The 23,335-nt window shown below is 35.0% G+C and overlaps 1 protein-coding gene across 6 annotated transcripts; it reads right to left on the bottom strand.

Annotated features, from left to right (window-relative positions):
* Positions 1-1,061: 1,061 nt before the first annotated feature.
* Positions 1,062-22,949, bottom strand: LOC142540493 (uncharacterized). Of its 6 annotated transcripts, none has more exons than XM_075646692.1 (22): positions 22,581-22,949; positions 22,341-22,466; positions 21,966-22,133; positions 21,766-21,849; positions 21,630-21,680; positions 21,351-21,407; positions 21,126-21,208; positions 20,494-20,617; positions 20,357-20,416; positions 15,583-15,614; positions 14,595-14,742; positions 8,947-9,189; positions 8,124-8,207; positions 7,882-8,029; positions 6,686-6,813; positions 6,212-6,277; positions 5,882-6,012; positions 5,716-5,798; positions 5,421-5,524; positions 2,418-2,488; positions 1,505-1,848; positions 1,062-1,406 (listed from the first exon to the last, which is right to left on the bottom strand). In XM_075646692.1, exons 1-22 carry the CDS (start codon positions 22,863-22,865, stop codon positions 1,249-1,251), a joined length of 2,778 nt encoding a protein of 925 aa, XP_075502807.1. In that variant the 5' UTR covers positions 22,866-22,949; the 3' UTR covers positions 1,062-1,248. The 6 variants fall into 6 exon arrangements, with proteins under 6 accessions (XP_075502807.1, XP_075502824.1, XP_075502815.1 ...); XM_075646709.1 differs by having other exon boundaries at positions 6,230-6,277; XM_075646700.1 differs by having other exon boundaries at positions 14,595-14,739.
* Between the last annotated feature and the right edge of the window lie 386 nt (positions 22,950-23,335).

The following is a 23,335-nucleotide window of genomic DNA, read 5'->3' as shown; positions in this document are numbered from 1 at the left end:
TCTCAACGTCTCCCGTGCTGTTTGGGAAATTTTCTTGCAGCTTTTGAGATGCAAGTATGAAATTTTTTGTTAATCCGAGTTTTTTTTTTTGTCTTTTTTTTCCTTAATTTCTAATTATTAAGTTGAAACATTCCAACATCATACGAAGTCCATATCCAATAAATGTAGCTAGAAGAAATTAAAACTTGATGGAACGTAAAGAAGAGGGCCTGGGGTATGAAAGAAAGAAATCGAGAACATGTGATAGGGGAAAAAGAGAGAGTGCTGCCTCCAAGAAAGGAACAAGGGAATTATTACGAAATGAATGGACCACCTACTAGGGATTCGTTTTGTGATACGGTAGCTACCACCCCCAAGGAAACAACAATTACTCTCTACCCCAGCCAATACACGTAATGATGGGATATTTCATCTATTGATAAAAAAAAGATAATATTTAATACTCCTTTTGGGGAAAGAAACAGGAGAGCAGGACATGGTCAAAAACAAAATGGTCAAATTTAGGATAACAATAATATACCCTATACACCTCGTAGCCATACCATTATTACAACTTTTTTTCCTTGGATATTGTAATTTAAATCTGTCAGTTGTTAGGACATAGATCAAGAGCAGAAATGAAACCCCAAAAGTGGACCTGGTAAACATCACAAGATCTCAAAGTAATTGATCATTTCAAAATATTCATACTTTTTCATCATAATATTAAAGTGGATGTGGATTACAACATACATACAATGGCACAGCTCTTGGATTGAGGATTTGCTCAAGTTTAGCCTGTTAGCCTGAGTTATGTATACGCTGGCCAGTAAAACGATCTATACAAACAAGCTCATGAAAGAATAAATAAGACTATTAACAACAATCAACAAGTGTAAAAATTTAGAAATAGCAAACTTTAAGAGACTGACAACATCAAATGTGTTGCAAAGCTTGTACGAACATAATGCTGCTGCTGAAAATGGACAAGAAGATTTTACGAATTGGTTTCCGTGGTGTTTTAAAAAGACTCATTGGCGACTCAGCCGAATTCAGATTAAGCTACAACAAATGCAAACGAATTGAGTCTGGCTGCAAGGCAAAATAGATAAATAAGTTGACACAGAGATTAAGGTTTACTATAAGATACAGTTGCAAGGAACAAAGCATGACTGGTAAACCAGTATATGAAGATGGAAAAAACTGCAACGTAAAATAAGCATATTTCATTGAAGGTGTCCGAGGGGAAGGAAATGCTTAGATGACTAGCTAGTTCGTAATATCAGATAATTTCAACTTCAACTTCAAATTCCCTGCTTGAACTATGATTTCTCCTTTAGATGAATCCAATTGCATGACCGTTGCTTTCTTGTTGAGAGACAGAACATTCACGGTATCGCCAATCTTTGGCAGCTTAAACTTCTTTTCTACAATATACAAAATGGAACAATGGCACTAAAAACAATTGGGAGATTTGAAACCAAATAAAAATATTAAAAGACGAGTCACTTAAGAATTTGAATACCTGTAACTAAATGCCTGTTATTCTCTTTGGAATATGGAATCTCAGTTGTCGTAGAAGTAGCGTTTTCTTCTGTTGGAGTCTTTGTTGCTGCAGAAATTACATTTTCTTCCAAGGTAAAATGATGATTATTGACAGTAGAAGTTTGGATATCCTTGTTTGCTTCTCTCTGCAGGGGAGATAGAGTCGGATTTGATCGAGATTGCCTAACTTTCTTGTGAATCATCGAACGTGCTGAAGCAGCAGCCTCCGATATTTCTTGTATCATCCTTTGTCTCTGCTCCAAACCATGTTCCACGACCCTGTTTTGCGTCACTAACAGACGTTGATGAAGTTCCTTTGAGAGCCTATCAGAAAGAAATTGTTATGCTTTGGATCAGTGACCAATATTCTAATATTAGGATGGTGGCCCGATACTTTTATGCTTTCGCAATCAAATCAGACAACTATCCCAGACAGATGGCTTATCAGAACATGACCAAATCGCACGGTGAAGATATTTGGTAATACAAAACATCTCCACTAACCACCAGCCAGCCATACCAAAAAAAAATATTTATACAATTCCGGTACCTTGTACAGATATCAAACAACAACAGAAGGATGCCACTTCTTTGTAGAGTCACAGCATCAATTTATGCAGTTCAAAATGAGATGCTAAAGTACAGTATAACTATACATGTCATTTAACAAAATTTAGAAAATTTATTGAATTCTGGACAGGAAGATTTGGATCCAAAGGACCTCATAAGACAGTTGTACTAACCCAGTTCTCCTTGTGATATCTGTGATCATAACTAACTTGAGACAACCCACCGAGAAACTTTACATGCTACTTGACTCAAAGTATGAGGGGAGGGAGAATACGACTTAGTCCAAAACTTGAATAAACTTTGTCAAGCAAAAAGATTCTCACCGCAAGTAGAGCTGCACTTCGTGAATTTTTTCATGATATTCCTGCTTGAATCTCTCCATGTCAACTATCACCTGCACTTACATAAATTGCAAGAATTTGTCAAACGGAATGTGTTTGATAAAATTAGAGAAAAACAAATACAGGGATCAATTTCATAATTTAATTTACATAGACCTGAGCATTCAATAGTTACAAACAACAAGATAATGAAATTTTTTCAAATTGTGAACGGACATAATTACCTTTTACATGTATATTTTTTCCCACTATCAACTAACACATGTGATACTCTCACATTTTGTCTATTAATTAATAATTAATACTAATTAGCCACATTTTACGGTTATGGTTTTGTGTTTTTTACTTTTTTCCATTGTCTTTGTTCATTGAAATATTTAATCATGGCATATTACATTCTATATCATTTTTTAAAAAAAACATTTTATTTCATTCTATATACCTATAAAAGTGCAGACATGAAATTTTTTTCCAATTGTAAACGAGCGTGATAAAATAACGTTGAGTTATATTTTTATTTTAGTCTGTATGTAGCAAAGTAAGTCATCTCCATATTCTTTTATGTTTGAGCTAATTTAAAAAAAAAATACTATTAAATTTACTTAATATTAGTATTAGTTATTTTTCTCATTTTAATAATTTTCTTGGAATATCATTTAAATTAAATTAATTATGTTATTTATTGGACTCTTGGCTTTCATTTAAATTCTAAATTAAATTAATTATATTATTTATTGGGCTATTTCACTATCATTTTAATAAACTCAATGAATTATTAAAAATAATTATAAAGTAATTAAATTTTAAAAAAATTCAAAAACTTATATATACGAAGGACCCATGAAAAATTACCTGAATACTTTCAATGAAGAGCCATCCAAATAAATTCTGAATTAAATATATTGGCAAATGAATAAACAAAAAAAATGTAACATCACTATTATTATTTTTAAATTAAATAAATAAATAAATGGAAAGAAAAAATTTATTTAATCAAAAATTTTTAAATTTATTTCGTCGAATTATTAATTTCTAAATGCATGAACACATATAATATTTTATAATCCAAAATTTAATTGTGAATTTAAATATTATTAATAAAAAAGATTATTAAGTTTTAATAATAAGTATCTATAAAAACATGAATGAAGTGAATCGTTCAGCACACACACTATATGATATGATGCTAGAAAAAAAATTATAAAGTTGTTAAAATGAGAAAGAAATAGGTAAAAAATAAATTAATTTTTCATTAGTTTTTTCTAACTAATTCTACTAATAAATAAAATAAATTGAATTATTAATTGTTTTAATTCCTCTCATAGATTCTATTTTATTTAAGTCTCCCTATAATTATATATTATCAAATAGTACTTAATTATAACAATGATGCCATGACAATTTATTTGTAGAGTTATTCCCACACACATATATAATGACAATTATATTGACAAAAAGGTAATCAAACATTAACTAAACAAATTTAATAAACAATTAATTTGAACGAAAAAATATAATATATTTTGAGCTCATTCACCTATGTTATTTTTCTTTAATAAATTGACTTCCTTACTAAAAAGATTTTGGTACGTGCAGTTGAATATGATTATTATATAACATTGTTTGTCTTTTTATTGTTCCAATGCAGAAAAATCTTGGTCGCTGTGAATTGTTGTTGAATCAGATAAATATGTGCAAATTTGAGTTGAAAGCATGTAAGTAGAATAATTTGTGCAAAAAGTAAGATGACAATTAATTGATTTATAATGAAATGATTATAAGTTGATTAGGAGAATATATGCATTAAATTTTTTTTATTAGGAGAGTATATGTATTAAGTTTTTTATTTATGATTATTTGCTATTGTTAATGTGAATATGAGTTAAAAGAATTGATTTGGATAATATTAAATTTACATCTGCCTTTATTTATTTTATGCTTGTTAATATTAAATTTATATTTTCATTTCATTATAATATAACTATTGTTCTTGAAAAAATAAATATATTAATAATTATTTTAATTAACTTTAGTTGTTCAATTGAAAAAATATCATATCATCTACATAAATAGAAAGACTCCTTAGGGATATATTTAAAATTTAATATCATAAGACATATATGAAAATTGTATTATATATTATTTTTATTTTTATCAACTTTAATTTTCTAACATAATTTATTCTTAGGTTAATATGTCAATAACTATGAATGTCAAATTAAATGCTAATATTAATCATGATTTAAATTCAATAACCATTACTTCTCCCTTTAATTTCTTTGAAGCTCGCAAAAAGTCCACCTTATTGCAATTGTTGTTTGGAGTATATATAAATTGCTAAGAGCTTAAGATTGAAAAGTTTGATATTTTCATGAAATTACATTTGGGATCATAGTTTTGGCCTCTAGTTTCTCTCAAAGAATTGCACATGGGTAAGTACGAAAGCAAGAGAGAGCAGTTCATTTAATTTACTTTTATGTTTGTTGTTTTCTTTTTTACTTTTCAAGTGCCATGTCATGAATTTTTTCCTTTATTGTACTTACTATTTACTTATATGATATATATTTAGTGAAATGTTGCAATGACAGTAGATGATTAAGGTCAAACTATAAATTTGAATTGATACCTGCTTTATCATCTATATATTTTGCATGTCATTTCATCTTCATTTAAATTGTTTTCTTTTTTGGTTACTTTCCTTAATATATAGTGTGTGGATGGATAAATATTTTTTTGAGTTTGTTTCAATCCGTATTGTTTTATATGTGTTCTGTTTATTATTATTTGCTAATAATACAAGTTTTTCCTTGATTAAATTTTTAACTTTATATATATATATATATTTTAATTCATAATTTATATAATTAGTGTCAACGATCGTGTGTACTTCATGTTAGTAAACAAGAAAAGTTTATATGTTCACAGATCAAGTGCCGTCTGTATAGGCAATAATCTGGATATGTAAGCATAATCAGTTGTATATACCTCATTAATTTCTGCACTAGCTGCTCCGTATAGTTCACGGGCATTGTCCAAAATTTCAGCAGGCATCCCAAGCCTCTCCGCAATATTGATTGCATTCGAACGCCCTACAGTTAGAAAGAAGCCCAGCATTCAATTGCGTTTAACAGCTAGCAGCTGCTTCTACAAGATCACTGAAGTCTTGAAGCCAAGTCGTTAAGCATGGCGAACAAAATAACATACCACAATACCAGAATCTTTACAATTAACAATTATCATACAACCAACAGCCCATTTATCTCATAAAACAAGATAATACCTGGTACTCCCCAAAGAATCCGGTAGGTGGGCTTCAGGTTCACTTCATCGAACTCCATACAAGCATTTTCAAAGGCATCATTGCTATAATTGTTAAAGTAATAAGCCCCATGTTAAATAATATTATTTTATGCATCATTTTAGTAATTCATTCTTATACAAGCTACCTGTATTTGAGAGTTTTAAGTTCTCCATGGTGAGTAGTAGCTATAGTCAACAAGGCACCAGAATCAGTAAAAGATTCCAGTAAAGACATCCCCAAGGAAGCTCCCTCAAGAGGATTAGTCCCCGCACCTACCTGAATAGTTGAAAGTGAAATAACATCAGTGATATCATGGAAATATCATGCGAATTTTATCCTCAATCCCCCATTTAATGTCCTAAAAAAAGGCCAGTGAAAAACCATTTTCTATTTCACATACTACAAAAAACTACAGCAATCGTGATATAGAAGAAAAAAATACTTTTTGCAAGGAGGAGTAAACACATTAAAATACATTATTGAAGTTCCATACTTCATCCAAGAGCACCAAAGACAGACGTGTTGAGAGGGACTTGATTTCCTGCAAGGTATAGAGAAGGAAAAGCAAAATGTTATGTTCATCAGGGAAAACGAACAGCAAAAATTGGTTAAGGATGACAATAAAATTATACAAGTAACAGTTTATGCCTTCTACTAAAGAATATTAACATAAAATTCATTAAAAAAACTTAACCACTATATTCTCATTTTTTCAATTTGATTAAAGCTGCTATATAAACACCTAGGTCTGACTCTAGAGAAAAAGAGAAGTCACTTATCTGCTCCAGTTTTGGCCAATCACTGAGCAATATAGTGCTTCACATATTATGCACAGATCTTATTGATAGCAAACCCATTATTTCATAGGTGGCCATAAAGGCTATGCATTCTAATTGTGCCCCTAAGCACTTTCTGATTATGTCATAAAATAAGAGTCATGTCGGCTTACACTAATTTGTTTCAGATGGCCTGAAAAGGTAGATAAAGATTGAGTTAGGGACTGATCATCCCCAATGTCTGCAAATACAAAATCAAACCAGGGAACCCTCGCTGGTTCTGAAGCCAAGACATACAGACCTGCAATTTTTTCTTCATATTATGGAAAGATAATTTTAACATTGTACAAGTTAGGATAAAAAAATAAACTAGAAATGCAACCAAATGCAATTTTAACAATTTTTTCTTTCTTTAGGAAGATGCTTGAAACTTCACCATCAATAAACCATTAAACCAACAATATAAGGACATTTTTTTCATATCAGTATATAAGATCATATTTTGAAGAAGGAAACTTGTCGCTCCTCCAAAATCCAGTCATTGTTTCCCAATATCTTGTTAATAAGCCATAAAGCACAAACTCCATAAGTTCCACTCCGTTTCTTTCCTTAAGTCACAGTAGACTTCAGACATATGAGCACCTGGTAGTGAATAGTCATTTTGGCCAGAGTACCAGTAACATTACAGCATGTTTTCAACCAAACATGACAGTAGTATCCCAATACTCTTATTTACCTAGGATCAGCCATTTGGATCTTCTTTCATGTTAGTATAAGAAGCCATCTCCAACCTTTTACATTGATTAGACCTCTTCCTCCGTGTTTACAAAACTTAATTTCCATAGAATTCCAATGCAGTTCATCTACTTCCGTCACTAAATAAAGCCAAATCTACACAAATTTATCGCAAAATCTCTCTCATCAGCGACCACCTTCAGATCAAAAAACGGTATATGAACAAAATTATGTTTATTAAAAATGAGTATCAATTCTTGTCCCTTTCCTATATTGTTACAAGTTTAAACTTCAAAAATTTCAGTTATGTTTCTTTTCTCCAATACAAATGCACAAATGAATAATCTTTTTATTCTTTGGGGTGGGGTGGGGTGGGGTGGGGTGGGGGTGGGATTTTATCTTACTTTTTACTGATGCATTTTGAAGATGTCAAGCACTCATCTACTATATTATTTTCCAATGCCAATCACTGAACTGTCTACACGAGCATTAATCTATGAGAAGATAACGATGCTTGCAAAAAAGGGTAATTTTTTTAGAGTTTCCTGACTCATTGACTTAGGTGAATCATAAGATGACGCATTTCATTAGCTAATGAGTAGAAGAAAGTAGAAACAAAAAATTCTAAGCTAACCAGATTTTGCCATCATTGCAGCCAACCCAACTGTCTTCAAACAAATGGTTTTGCCTCCGGTATTGGGGCCAGTAATAATGAGAACCTTGTTTTTCTGTTCTACAAATATGTCGAAGGGGATGGGTGGAGCTTGTTTTAACATAGAAACCTGAAGCAAAGAGGGTCAGTTTAATAGCAGTTACATGATAAATGCCAAGAACTCTATTGCTTGTAACACCAATATCATATTAACTATTATTCACCTGCATTTCAAGAGACGATAAATTCGTATTGATTGTTTCTTTCCACTTTGCATATCCTTCTTGCCGTTTTTTCCTACTAATTTCCTGGCAGGAATTTAAAACATAGCAATTAACATAAACTTTTTGAGGCAAGCAAGCTTGTTAGAAATATTAAAAGAGCATAATACTTATCATTAGCACAAGGTAAAACGTCCTCCCATCCAAGCTAGTGAGTAGTTCATCTTAGCAAACTAACCTTAACTTTTTACCTCGGTGGTTTTGATACCATTAACATCTAAACATATTATACCTTCTTATAAATCACCTAAGCATCATCCTCGGAAAGTTAAAAAAATCGACACCAAACCCAATGACTCTGCAGTACCTCGTTTCTTTTAGATACTGATGAACTTATGATGGGTCCTTTAATCCTTTGTGATCCTAAAACCTTCCCGGAAAAAACAATAAGAATCCATAGAAAGTTGGTCTTCAGATCAAAGTTTTTCACTCATTGGTGCCAAGCCATGCAAGAGAGGGAAGGTCCAAGAAGCATGGGCAGAAAATCAAACCATAATATTTTAGGCACGTGTTGTTGCACTGTTAAGTTGGTCTTTAGATCAAAGTTTTTCACTCAGTGGTACCAAGCGATGCCAGAGGGGGAAGGTCCAAGCAGCATGGGAAGAAAATCAAACCATAATATTTTAGGCATGTGTTGTTGCACTGATATGTATCCACAGAAACGCTAATCTCAACATCGAGTAATTAAGTTTCAAAGGTAAGTCTAAATCATGACCTATAGATTTAGCATATTAAGTTTCAAAGGTAAGTCTAAATCATGACTTACAGATTTAGCATTACTAAGATCCTTCAAAGCCTTTTGCATATTCTGCCGATGTTGTAAAAGCAGCAATGGATGATAAGCTTTTGGCAAATATAAAGTCCATTTCTTTTGAGTGAGAAATGATTGTTTTGAAATTTTGTCTTCCACTGATGTTTCTGTATCAATAAAGCCATTTTCGTCACATGGCATGTACAAATCAGGAAATGAACCATCAAAGGAAATGCTATATCGTGCTCTGGCATTGATCTGTACAAAAAAGTAAAAAAAATTAATTCTAAATAAAAATATGCAAAGAAATAACTCCATTTAAAAACATTTGGTGGAATTCCAATTGATATGGATTATCATATTAACCTTTTTACAGAAACAAGGGTCATGATTTTTAGGCCTTTTCTTGGAAACCCAAAAAAAACATTTGATTTAAGATCCAACAGTGTGATTTGACAATTTCTAAGGGCACGGGCATAAAAAATCATAACATCCCCTCTGTATACAATACTCTGATGCATCAGCTCTGCCAACTATCCAGCTTATCAGCATATCAAAGTTCAATTCAAGACTGAAGATGAAGCTCTAAATGATGTTATACTTTAAACATTCATTATCCAATTAAAGAATGTAAGATTATTATAAATGGATGGCATTGCAACCGTGAAAAAGCACCATTTCATTAGAGCGAGGACCGAGAAGAAAAATAGAATCGATAAAGAGACGACTATGGTTAGTAACCGCAAATGTATCTAAAGTAACAATAGAATAGGAGAAACCCTAATTATTCTTGTTAAATTTTCTTAATGAAATTCTAGTACAAAATCTCAACGAAATAGGAGAGAAGTACAGGAAAAAAATCCCAAAAAATTATAAACAAATCTTATCGTACCAAATTTAATTTTACCAAAAATCCTATATATTATCTTATTTAAAATAAACTTATCAACACTCCCTTTCATGTTGATGTGAAAATATCAGTCATGCCTAACTTGCTGACTTGGTCTTCAAAGAGTTGTCTTGAGAGCCCTTTGCTCAAGACGTCTGCAACTTATAACGTGGTTGGAACAAATGGACTGCACTCTTTCTTCTAGCTTCTCTTTTATGAAATGCTTATTGATTTTAATATGCTTGGATCTTTCACATAGAAGGGGTTACGAACAATGCTGATAGCAACCTTATTGTCACAGGATAACTTCATTGAAAGTTTTACCATTATTTTCAAATCATCCATAAATCTTTTCAGCCAAAGAACCTCGCATACACCTTGAGTCATGGATCTGAACTCAGCCTCTGAACTATTTCTTGAAACAACGCTTTGTTTCTTGCTCCTCCAAGTTACTAGATTCCCCCATAAGAAAGTGCAATATGAACCTGCTCAGTCTGCATCTGTGTATACTTCAATCTCCCTTCTTTTTCGCTTTTCTCAAAGAACAATCCTTTGCATGGTGCACCATTTAAATATCTAATAATACGATACACTGCTTCCAAGTGTTCCTCATATGGTGAGTGCATAAACTGACTAACCATACTAACAGCAAAGACAATGTCTGGTCGTGTGTGAGACAAATATATCAATCATCCAACTAGTCTTGGGTACCTTCCTTTATCGACCGGGACGCCATCCTTAATTTCTCTTAATTTCCCACTTGCCTCTATTGTAGTGTCTTAGGGTTTGCATCCACTCATCCCTGTTTCTTTAAAAAGGTTCACTACATACTTTCGTTGAGACACCATAATTCATTTCTTAGGCCTTGCTACCTCCATTCCAAGAAAGTACTTCAAGTGCCCCAAATCTTTGATCTCAAACTCTGTGGCCAAACTTTTCCTCAACCTGTTCGTCTCATCACTATCATCTCCTGTTAATATTATGTTATCGACATAAACAATCAGTATCGAGATCTTGTGAGTGGACAACTTTCTTGTCAGTAAAGTGTGGTCAGATTGACCCTGACTGTATCCTTGGCCTTTAACAAACTTAGTAAACATGTCAAACCACGCTCTGGGAGATTGATTCTGTAGAACCCGTAAATTAGACTACGTATAAGCCATGCATAATTCTAGTATTTTAAATTAAAATGATTTTATTGCATGAGTATTTAAATGCTTTTCTTTAAAGTTAATTATTTTATGCAGTAGTTTAATTTTTATTTTTTCAGTTAATTCAGCGAGGCCGGACTGGAGTTGGAGTTTTGAGATAAAATTTAAGATTTAAGAAATCATTCCCAGAGTTTATTTTAGCTAGCTAGTAAGTTGATTTAAGTTAAAAAGGAGGTTTAAGTAATTATTTTAGTAACTTGAGGTGAGTAGGAAATAAGTTTATTTAGGTCCCTTAATTGAGGTGTTAATTCACTAAATTATTTAAAGGATAGGTAAGGCTCTTAAGGTTTAAAAATTTACTAACCAAACAATATTTCCCCTCCATTAAATTGTTGAATTTCGGCCACCCTTAAAGGATTAATCAATTCCTTGCCAACTCAACATTTGACCCATTCCTTGCCATTTCTTAACATGATAACCCCTTCATTTATTTACCACCCTTTATTTATTTTTAGATCATTATCCTAGACTAGTTTAGCATGGGAATAATCGGTCATTGCTCATCCATTTCCCTCCCCAACAAATCATTTGATATCAACCAAATTCAAAATTCAAAAGAGAGGATACTTGGTCTTGCCATCCCACCTATATTGCAACCTTTTCCCCTCACTCTCCTAACCATCACTTCCCCTCACCCATGACCGAAATTCAGAGCATTCGTGAGCATCATAGCAAGAAATAGGAGAGAAAACCGAGAAAGAAAGCAGGGTAGCAAAACGCTCCATCTCCTCCGCGCCGCGTCGTTGCGTTCGTTCATTTCTTTTCAAAACGAAACCAGACATGCATATGTTCTTCCTTGCTCTTCAATCAAGTTGTATTATGAATTTTAAGCACTGCATGATCATGATCTTTCAATCAAACCGAAATCTTTCCATATTATTTTCGAAATATGAGTACAGAATTTCGGCTACTCCATTTCATGCTTCACGGGTTGCATTGTTTTGATGGTTTCAGGTATTGGTTCGATTCCAGGCTCCCAAGGCTGCTCGCTCCTAGGCATGTACTAGGACATGTTAGGAACACATTTGTCCATTGGTTCGAGTCTCATGCTAGCCGAAATCAAGAAATGACAGCAACTCCCAAGCGTGTCCCTTTTTGCATTCGATTTTCTTTGTTGCTGTCAAAGGTGGATGGATCTGGTCCTGGCTGCCCTAAGGGCTATAGCCATGATTAGAACCTCCCCTTGTGATGTCTAAGACGTGATCAAGTCGCCCTTTTGAGGCTTGGTCCATGGTTGCATCGGTTTTTAAATCAAAGAACAAGAACAGCCCCTCCCCCTTTCGGCTTCCTCATTTTTCAGCAAGTATAACATTCGGTTTTGAGGAATGGTGTGGATCTTGGTTGGCCTATGGCCCTTAGCCACGGTTCATACCATACCTCTGGATGTCTAGATCGTGCTATGGTCAATCAAGATACGAGACAGCAAACAAAGCAAAACACCACACGCATGCAAGGGTGCTCTCGGGTGTGACTTTCGGTTGAGTTATGGTGTGATGCGAATGGTGGCTGGCCTAGGGCCCTGAGCCATGGTTCAAATCATTACTTAGGATGTTGGTAAGAGGTTCTGGTCGGTGGTTCAAGCCCCAATGGCCATTAGCCTCGCAAACGACGCAAGGAAACCAAAGCACAGCTGCTGTATTTTTGTGGACAGCAACTTGCTGCTTCGGTTCAGTGGCTCGTTCGAGTTCTTGGTTGGCTTTTAGCCTATGGCCTTGGACTGGACATGGCCTCATTGAGTTGGGAAGGTCATGTTTTTGGCCGTTCGTGATTCAGATCATTTTTGAGGTCGTACGAGAAATTACGGTGCGATGTGCCAAATTGACTCTCGAAAGAGCGTTTCATGTTTTGGCCTTCATTCACCAAAATTTCGGCCCTTGTCATTTTAGGAGCATTATTTCATCATTTTAAGTGTATTTTAATCATGACTAAATGAGGGTTCGGTGTTGGTTCGAGTTTGCACGGAGTCATGATTAAATATGAGGTCGTTGGGTGTAATTGTCTCGTTTTTGAATTCAATTACAAAGTTTGGTCAAGAAAATAATTTGCATATTTTTCATGATAAATTTAGGTCGCAGCGAGCCTGGGAACGATCCAATCCATGTGGTAAAATAATACAGGATATTTCATTATGCCATTTAATTATATTACGTGCATAAAAAGATAAAATATTCATTTTTGAGATTTATGCGATATTGCTTGTGGCCATTTCACTATCATGAGAGCATTATATTATCCGGTCGCCAGTTATCGGTCAGTTCAGTTATGTACCACCCAGTATACTGTGGCATTAGTCTGATCAGACGTTCATTACATCACCCGGTCGCCAGTTACCAGTCATGGGAGCATTGTATTATCCGGTCGCCAGTTACCGGTCAGTTCAGTTCAGTTCACTGCAGGGGCCACTTGCGTAGATCATAATCTCAACAAAAAATTTATGACATGCTATTTTATTCAGGGCTCCAAGGAGCAAACATTTTCACTGTGATTTTCAGTTCAGTTATGCACGTATTATAATTGATCATGACAAGTCATTTTCACATTATGCCTCATGACATGATATTTTTACTTCCATGCAATTTTACTATATTATTTACTCGTTATTTACGATATATGCATGCTGAGTCTTTAGGCTCACTAGACTTGATTGTTGTAGGTACTGATGATGTCGGGGCCGAGGGCGGGGACCAGTGAGCTAGCTTGGGTTGGCAGTAGTGGAACCCGAGGACCTCATTTACAGCACTTGCCATTTTTTTTATGCTCAAACATTTTATCAGTTGTTGGATACTTTAACTTGTTATTTTGGCGAGTCATAATTTCTTCCGCTGCTATTTTGAACATTTAAACTTGATTTATAAGTTTATTTTGTGAATGAGGCACCTTAATTATTTTAAAAAGAAAATTTTTAATTTTTCCGCAAATTTTCAAACACGAATTTTCGGGTCATTATAGATTCACTCTATAGAGAGATTTTTTCAACCTGCATACTTTCGATCCAAATTGATTAGTGAATTCAGGGGAGGTTCCATATAGATTTATTCTTCCAAGTCACCATATAAGAAGACATTTTTTACATTTATTTGATTCAAAGTCCAATCAAGATTGGCAACAACAAATAATAAAACTCGATTTGTATTTAGCTTTGTCACTGGAGAAATGTCTCAGAGTAGTCAACTCCATATGTCTGAGTGAAACCTTTGGCAACCAGACGAGCTTTCTATTTTTCCAAATAACCATCAGAGTTGTGTTTTGTAGTGAATACCCACTTACACCCCACAACGGATTTTCCATTGGGTAGGGTCGACTTTCTCCAATGAAAGAGTTATTCTCCAGAGCTTTCATCTCTTCAAAAATAGCTTCCTTCCATTCAGGTATCACTAGGGCATCATGTACGTTATTAGGGATACTAAGAGAATCTATTTGAGAGATAAAAGCAAAAAAAAAAAAAAGGGTAACAAATTTGTAAAGGACACAAAGTTGGACAACGAGTGCTTGGTGCATGATCGAATACCTTTTCTCAGAGCAACATGAATGTCGATGGAATTAGAGGATGTTGACTTGCATACCTTGATCAGATGAGGTCCCGTTGTGCGTTTCTCGATTTGCCCCTGGATCTGGTTCATGGCTTTGTGGAAGGACATTATCCTCTCTTTCCTTTGCCTGAACTTTCCTAGTATATACCAGACCCTTAGACGAATTTTCCACTTCCTTCTACTGCATCAGACGGTACAACTGAATTATCATTAATTACAAATTCAAATATTAGGTCTGCATCACTAATACATTCATCTTCATCACACGATGTCTCTCCCTAAAGATGAATGTCATAGTAAGACAGACCCCAAAAAAAGTGATATTCATTGAGACAAAAAACGTTTGTTGACTAGATCAAAACATATATGCCCATTCTGGTTAGCAGGATACCCAACGCATATACACTTATGATCCCTAGGATCCAATTTGCAATGGTTGGGAGCATGATTATGAACAAATACAGTGCTCCCGACAGTTTTTAGGGGAATATTTGTCATGAGGCGAGTAATAGGAAAACATTTTTGAAAGATGTTAATAGGAGATTGGAGCTTCAAGATCCGTGATGGTAAACGGTTAAGAATAGCTTCACCCAGAGATGTTTAGGAACTTTAGTTGAAAATTTAATGGCCCAGCCCAGGCAACTTCAAGGAGGTTTCTATTTTTCATTAAGCTACACCAGTTTGTTGAGGGGTACGATGACACGAACTCTGATGCAAAATCACTTCTTCAGCAAAGAAGTTTCCTAATACATGATTAACAATTCTTTTCTATTATCACTTCGAAATATTTTTATCCCAGTATAGAATTGAGTCTGAATCATGTTTAAAAAATGTTGAAAAATATGTACAACCTCAGTTTTATCTTTTAAAAGAAATATCCAGGTCATACGAGTATGATCATCACTAAACGAGATGATCAACGTTTCCCAAACTGAGTGATCATGCGAGGCGGACCCCAAACATCACTATGAATGAGAGTGAATGGTGCATACTCCGTGTAGGCTGAGATGGGAACACATACCTATGATGTTTAGCCAATGCACAAGATTCACACTGAAATGAAGAAATAACTTTATTAATAATAAGTTTTGGTAACAACTGTTTCAAGTAATTAAATTTGGATGTCCCAGATGATAATGCCATAACATAATATCATTACTCCTAGAAGTAGAGATGGAACATGTCTTCTAGTTTTTTGGCCAAGGAAAGAATCAACATTGAAAATATAAAGGCCATTGTCCTGCCTAGCATTGCCAATCATCGTCCCCGAGGCCTAATGCTGAAATTCACAATGAGAAGACAAACAAATCACACGACAACGTAGATCAAGAGTTAACTGATTGACAAAAAGAAGATTATAAGACAATAAAAGAACATGCAGGACATTTTTAAGAGTCAAAAGAGGATAAATAACAATAGAGCCCTTGCCAGCAACGACAACAAACAACCATCAGCAATTTTAACCTTTCTGTTGCCGGCGAATGGTACATAGGAGGAAAAAAATTGGAAATTACTAGTCATGTGATATGTTGCGCCAGAGTCTACAATCCAAAAGGTGTTAAAACATCGAATTTGAAATATTTGCTAAGGAAGATATACCTATTTGGGGAGTGGAGCAAGAGGGGTTGGAATTTCCTAGCTTAGATTTGAACATTTTCGACAGGAACTCGAGTTGTTTTTTTGTCAAAGGAATCGATTCTGAAAGAAAAGATTGCTGCCCGGAGTCGTCACTGCTTATTTGAAGAGCACACCAGCCCGATTGGAGCCTCCAAATTTCTTCATAAGAAGAGCAGGTCTACCATGAATTTCCCAACAAGTTTCCACTGTATGCCACAACTTTTTACATTTCTCACACCATATTTTTGGTTTACCTCCATTGCGGTCTCCATTCGAGACACTGCCTTTACCAACAAAGGCCAAACCATCAGTTTCTGCCCTCAAGTCATCCGATCGCGGCAACATTACATGGCGGCGTGCTTGCTCGCGCCGAATTTCGGAGAAGGCCTCATTAATGCGGGGGAAAGGTTTTTTGCCAAGGATGCGACCTTGAACTTCATCAAAATCCTTGTTTAAGCCTGCAAGGAGGACAAACATTCAACTTTTTTACATTCATTTTCAAGGTTCTAAAATTCACTAGGCGTTAGTCGAGCGTCAGACCAGCGCCTAGAGCCTAGGCTGCCTAGGCGGGGACTAGAAACTGCTAAGCAGATTTCACGGTACCAAAAGACTTGTAATGGTTCTTAGAATAAATTTCAGCTCAAACTTTGTCAAAAATCCAATTGACACCTAGTCCATTCCTCCTACTTCTTCTGCTTAAGACTCTTTTTCTACTTAAGGCGGTCGGAATAATAGGAAATGCAAGAGAAATCAAAATAAAGAAAAAAATTATCTTTAAGATCTGGTTCGATTTTCTTATGTGTGCAGAATAAGCAGAGAAAGAAGATAAGAATGATATGTTAGGGCAAACGTGGTTTTAATTGGGCTTTCAATACGAAAAAATTAAAAGTAGAAACCTATAATTCTTTATGGTTTAATTAGGCTTTCTAAATTAAAAGCCCAAACAAAAATTCCCAAAAAAACTCTAAATGCTTAGGGCATCCGCATCCGTCTACATTAATCTATGTTATTAACTTTCCATCTCCTCAAAAATTATGGGGTCCACGAGCCACATATTCATTACATTAACAATTTCCCATTATTAACACACACTCATATTCATTTAATATGAACTTTCATTATTTATGGGTCCCACTGTCCATTTACTCATTTTTTTTAATTTTAATTAATTCAATATCTTTCTAATTTTGTTAAAATTTTACAACAAATATTATTAAAAATAAATAGTATTATTATTTTAAAAATAACTTAATTTCAATATTCATTAAAATATTATTAAAAAATGAAAAAAATGTTGGACTCTTTTATTTAAAATATTATTTAAAAAATGAAAAAACAAAATTTTAATAGTTTTATTGATTATTTTACGAGTTTCATTTATGTAAACACTAATGTAACTAGCCGTCAGATTCAATGTTCTCAAAAATGCAGATTCAACACAATCTCTTTAAAAAAACCACAAAATACATAAAATTCGGCCCATTGTAAGATAATTTATTCATTGAACACGAATTACGATGATTGAAAAGAGAATTACATCAATTGAAAATTACATATTCCATTTCTCTCTAATGTGGTCACACAGATGTTCATGAACTATAAGCTGCTCAGGCGTCATTTGTGAAGTGTCTTTCGAAAGGATTTCGTATTCCTTAAGCAAATATTTGCTCTTTTTAGCTTCAGATTTGTTCAAAGCCGCTTTTGCTTTCATCTCCTCTATTGCAAGTTCTTTTTGTTTCCATTCAGATTCGTTCTTCTTTATGTCTGTATACTGAGTAAAACTTTCAAACATACTGTCGTATCTTGTTGTCAAATCCTCCATCGATGATTTTGCTTTGTTTTTACCTTTTCTTTTTGCGGCTTTTTGACCAATTGGACGAATCTCTTCTTCATTTATATCTAAATCAACACTCGCATCTTTGTTCGATGAGGTGTTGCTAGCCCCCGACTCTGAGATTCTCGCTTTCTTTGTACCAACCAAGTGATCATCGGACTGTGGAGTAAAAAGTGGACGTGTTTTCATGATTCTCCACACATGCTCCAGATTAAATGCAACTCCATTATTTTCATCACGATATTTTTCATATGCAAACCGCAATATGTCTTCATCACTATGGCCGCTTCGATAAGTATTGTAAACACTATTATAATTTGCGTTGAAGCGATTTACCTTTTTTTGGACGGTATTGTGCCAATGAGATCGAATCACGTTTAAAGATCTCCGACATGAACCAGCGGGACGATTGTCATTGTAGTAACTTGCAACACGTCTCCAGAAATCATTCCCCTTCTGATCATTGCCGATGACTGGGTCATCACTCATTGTGACATACGATCTCGCTAGTAGCTCGTCTTCCTCCTTTTTCCATATTATTCGCTTCTTCGTACCTCAACATCTACATCAGCATTTTGCACATTTTCGAGATCAACTCGTGTTTCACGGTCGGACAACTGAGTCTCTGGGACAAACGTAGGAGTTGGCGGTTCGTTTTCGATTGGCATAACGGTGGATTGTGGATTATGTAATCCATAAAAATAAGGCGGCATGAAATCTGGGTTGCCTATACTTTGCCAATATTCGGGTGTAGGCAGTGGATATGGAGCTCGGGAGGTGTAATTTGGATGATTCGAAGGATTTTCATAACCTTGGAAATTTGAAACAAACGGCCAATTTGGAAATTGTGGTGGATATTGTGTAGAAGAAACAAATCGAGGTCGATTTTGTGAGTTCTGACTATTGTCACCCATTTGGCTAAAAATTATGATTCAACAAAGAAATGATGAAAATGAAATTGAGAGTGTGAGAAGATATAGAAGAGATACTGAGTGTGATTACTAAAGATAAATGTTTTGGGATGAATTTGTAGAAATTGATTAGTATTTATAGTGAATAAATTTTAGTAAATATATATATATATATATCAAAATGCTAGTTTGACATTATATTCTACATATAGCCGTTTGAAAAGAGCCGTTGGGGAGAATTTCTTCAGAACATGCCTTAATTAGCAACGGTTTGTGAGAAAGCGTCGCACATAGCGACGGTTTGTGAAAACCGTCGCAAGTAGCGACGGGTTTTGAGAAACCGTCGCAAGTAGCGACGTTTTTCAATTTGCGACGGTTTACGAAAAACCGTCGCTATTTGCGAAATAATGCCGTTCATTTTGATGAATTTCTTGGCTGACATGGCAGCCAAGATTAATAATTCATGCACCCACATTGGTGCATGAATATTAATGGGTGTTAATAATCACCCATTAATGCACCAATGTGGGTGCCCTTAGGACCGCCTAGACCTGCCTAGGAGTGCCTAGGCTGGCCGCCTAGAACCTTTCGGTGCAGTCGGGCGGATGCCTAGGCGCCTCCTATCCCGAGTTTTAGAATACCGTTCTCTTTTTAAACCGAGCACTATCTTTACTGCTCTATCACTCTTTAACAACAAGTAAATCCAACTCTTGCCAAATCAACATCATCTCATTGTAATATATGATGACAGCTTGATTGCTTTGGTATATACGCCACATGTGAGTAGTCAACCCATATAACCGTGAATAATTTTCCATGTCGGAGTACATATCACGAATGACCTCCCAAACATCAGAAGCGGTAGGAAGAAACATAAATTGTTTGCCAGTGAGAGGATCCATGGAGTTAATTAGCCATGCAGTGACCAAAGAGTTCACTGATCACAAGGTGCACGGATTGAGCCCATTCCAAATAATTATTGCCATTGAGTTTATGAATTGTAATTTGAAGGGAATTATCGGCTAGGGCAAGATTTGAAGGAGATTGAGAGATTCCTTCTGAAACATCCGCTTCTAAACTGCTGGAACTGTTGTTGCATCGCTGGCCGCCGACCCGTCGCCAAAGCTTACCATTGCAGCCCTGTAGTTCATATTGAGCTGGCTCTTGATACCATAAAGTACGAAAGAATAGAAGAAGCCCCCTAATTTTTCTTCTTAAATTTTCTTAATCAAATTCTAGTACAACATGTCAACTAAATAGTAGAGAAATACCGAAAATTAATCTAAAAAAATTAGAAAAAAAATCATATCTTACCAAATTTAATTCTATCAAAAATCCTATTTAACATCTTATTTAAAATAACCAAATTTATCAACAGTATCTTAGACTTAGATATAATATGAATCCTATGATATGAGGTACTTTCTACCCACCAGATCTATTTGAATCATGCAGTTGCATAAATGTTGGATGTCAGCAAGATCCATTTGCATCTACACAAAAATAGAAAACAGAATGCAATTATTAGTCTCTAGTAAGGATAGAAAATAAACGCAAAATTGGCCCAAACCTTCTTTGTTATCTTCAAAAGAACATCATCCTCTGCCTTTGCCACAGATAGTCTTGCTTGCTGCAACTCATCATTCAATGGAACAGCAGCGAGAGGTTCTACTAGGTTTCCGGCACCTAAATTACTACAAAATAGCATAATTTTTCTCGGGAAAGCTTTTAGTAGAAGAATAAGCAGACTAAAAAAATTGTAGGATGAGATACAACTCATTTATAAAAATCAACTTATCCAAAATCTTAGATCAACAAATGAATTCAGGATGCAATGCCTTGCCCAGAAACATTATGAAATAGCAAAAATAAGAACATATGCATTTCCAAACAACAAAATCGCAACTGCAATCCAGACAATTAAGCAATGACGTCTCAAAATATCAATTTAACCTTCATAGTCAAACAACCATCGATGCATAATATTAAAACACCTTATTTTAGCTCACAAAATAAGAGTCAAATGATTTTTCTAAGTGTAAGTCGGTAATTTAAAAGCTCTAAGTAGAGGAAAGTCATTTCAGTATGAGTGACGTCACTTACTGTTTGCAAATAGATAAAAATAGGAGAATAAAGCGTTTGTAGAAACAAAGAACCATGTGTGTGCACTACAAAATAAAAGAATTAAAGCATTTGATGCACCTCGACAGCAGTAGCCCCTCAAAGGTAGGATGCATATCAGCCTCAGACTTTATACACCATCTGCCATCGATATTGCTTGCTTCCTGTGCAGTTAAAAATACAAGAGAACGTTTTCAATATTTTATAATATCAAAGAAGAATAATTATTAGATAGATTTTTTTTTCGCGCTACTTACAGGTGAGAGAACAGAGACTTCCTCATAAAATGGAAGGAAAATAACTTACGATAGTGGGTGATTCTTTCAATTCTTTCCGTATCATGCTTTCAATCAACTGGTATAACTGTGGAAAGAAGATCGAAAGAAACAGAGAGTAAGCTGGCAGCTTCTTGGAGACCCAGCAAACTTTCAAATGAAAGACAGTCTCACTTTCATCTATAGAGCCAATCCAACCCATTGAGAACTCAAGAATGAAATACAACAAAACATCCAGTCTTAAATCCAATGACTTTCATTTTCTATTAATGAATCATAACAGACTAACAGAAAAAGAATGAAAGTTAACCTTTCTCTCTAGAACCCGCACACGATCACGAGCATGCCTCAAATCAGAACTCTGAATGTGTGCATCAATTATTCAAATTAGGAGAAACCAATTACAAACCAAATATCTGGATTCAAAGATAACATTGTGAACCTACTGCAGAATCTTTTACCGAGCCATCTTCATCTATAAGTTGTTCTATAAACTTAATCAAGGACGGATTTATCACTAATTCAACTATCTGCAATCAAATTACTCAAAAATAAGGAAGAAACCAATGCCATTAGAAAATTAACAAGATATGCTGATGCTAGGGATGGAACAAATAATCTTTATATTAGAATGTAGCGATATTACCATTGCTGAAAGAGGCAAAAACCTCCCATACCAAGCTGAATCTTCCTTGGTGGCAGCTTTAATATTTAATTGCAGCATTTCTGCAAATTGCAATAGAGCTAAGAGGGCCATTGCTTCACTCCCACTCACAGGAGAACCCCTGTGAGCACATCGTATAGCAGCTTGCACCTTCAGCCAGAAAACTACTGCTTTACCAACATTTCAATTATGAGAATATTGAAAACTAGGTTAAAAGATTCAGATATTAGACTCTCATTATTGCATGACTGCAGAGATTTGTGTTTGCTTCTCATAAGATCGTAGCCAATCTTCTATAGGAGAAGCCATTTGATAGTCTTTAAAGCAAAAAACAAACAAGGATAAATCTGATCATACCGATGAAACATCCAAGCCAGTAAAGTCTATCATCGCGCCATACTTATGCATCTCAACAGCCGCATTGGTCTCCTCGAGTAGTCTCATGCTATCCTCGAACGTCCGATCCAAATTCCATAATTGTTTCTGCAGATTAAAAAGACAAAAAATAGACAAAAGAGCATCGGTGAAGCTGTTAAAGCACCCGCGTGACATTCATTTCAATCATATGTAGGTGTTGTGTTAAGATTGAGCAGAGACCTTAGTGGCTTCCTTGCCAATGGAAGTACCGGCAAAGGAAGCAACGCAATCACAGAGGCGATCCCATTGCAAAACCTTGAGGCTATCGATAACTACCGATGGTTTGACGCTACATAGGCCAGAGCTCCCAGATGCTGCTGCTGCAATGAAGAATCGTGGAGGAGATTGTGATGCGTTTTGTTTGAAGTGGGGTTGAATGAATAGGGTGGTAGTGGCGGCGGCGGTGGAGGTTGTCGCGGGGGAAATAGAGGGAGAGGAGCTGCGATACAGAGGGAAGGAAGGCATTTTGGGCGAGAAAATGGTGAAGATGAAGCATGTGAGCTGAGAAATTTAGGATAATATGAGGGAAATGAACGAATTTGGATTAGGCTACGGTTGGGGACAGGAACACACATTTTCCAGCGGTTTTTTTTTTTTTTTTTGGTGAGAGCCTCACGGGCCGGGGTTGGCTTCTTAACGGGCCAACCTATCTTTTGGATGATGGTTCCACCACAGGCCCACGGAGACGATCCGAGATTCTTTTACTTTTTATTAGTATTTTTTTAAAAAAAATTAATTTTAAAAAATAAATTAAGATAATAATAGTGGCAAAGATAATAAATAACTAGTTATTGTGCACACGCAATGCGTGTGTGTATAATTTTTTTTTATAATTATCGATGGACTAAAGTGAAATTGACTAATTATAGAGAAACTAAATTGATATTTGAATTGTTGAAATAAAAAAAATAAAAATAAAAGTGTGTGTTGAAATC

This window comes from Primulina tabacum, chromosome 1 (assembly GCF_025594145.1).
Source record: "Primulina tabacum isolate GXHZ01 chromosome 1, ASM2559414v2, whole genome shotgun sequence".
NCBI lineage: Eukaryota > Viridiplantae > Streptophyta > Magnoliopsida > Lamiales > Gesneriaceae > Primulina > Primulina tabacum.
The sequence above is the reverse complement of the archived record's forward strand: the minus strand, read 5'-3'. Positions and strand labels throughout refer to the sequence as shown.

Coding starts and splice junctions, on each gene's coding strand:
- LOC142540493 (XM_075646692.1), bottom strand. CDS start 22,865: ATGCCTTCCTTCCCTCTGTATCGCAGCTCCTCTCCCTCTATTTCCCCC. Junction 20,618..21,125: donor GAGGGGCTACTGCTGTCGAG/GTGCATCAAATG, acceptor GCTATTTTGTAG/TAATTTAGGTGCCGGAAACC. Junction 9,190..14,594: donor CGGGACCTCATCTGATCAAG/GTATGCAAGTCA, acceptor TTTTTTGTACAG/ATCAATGCCAGAGCACGATA.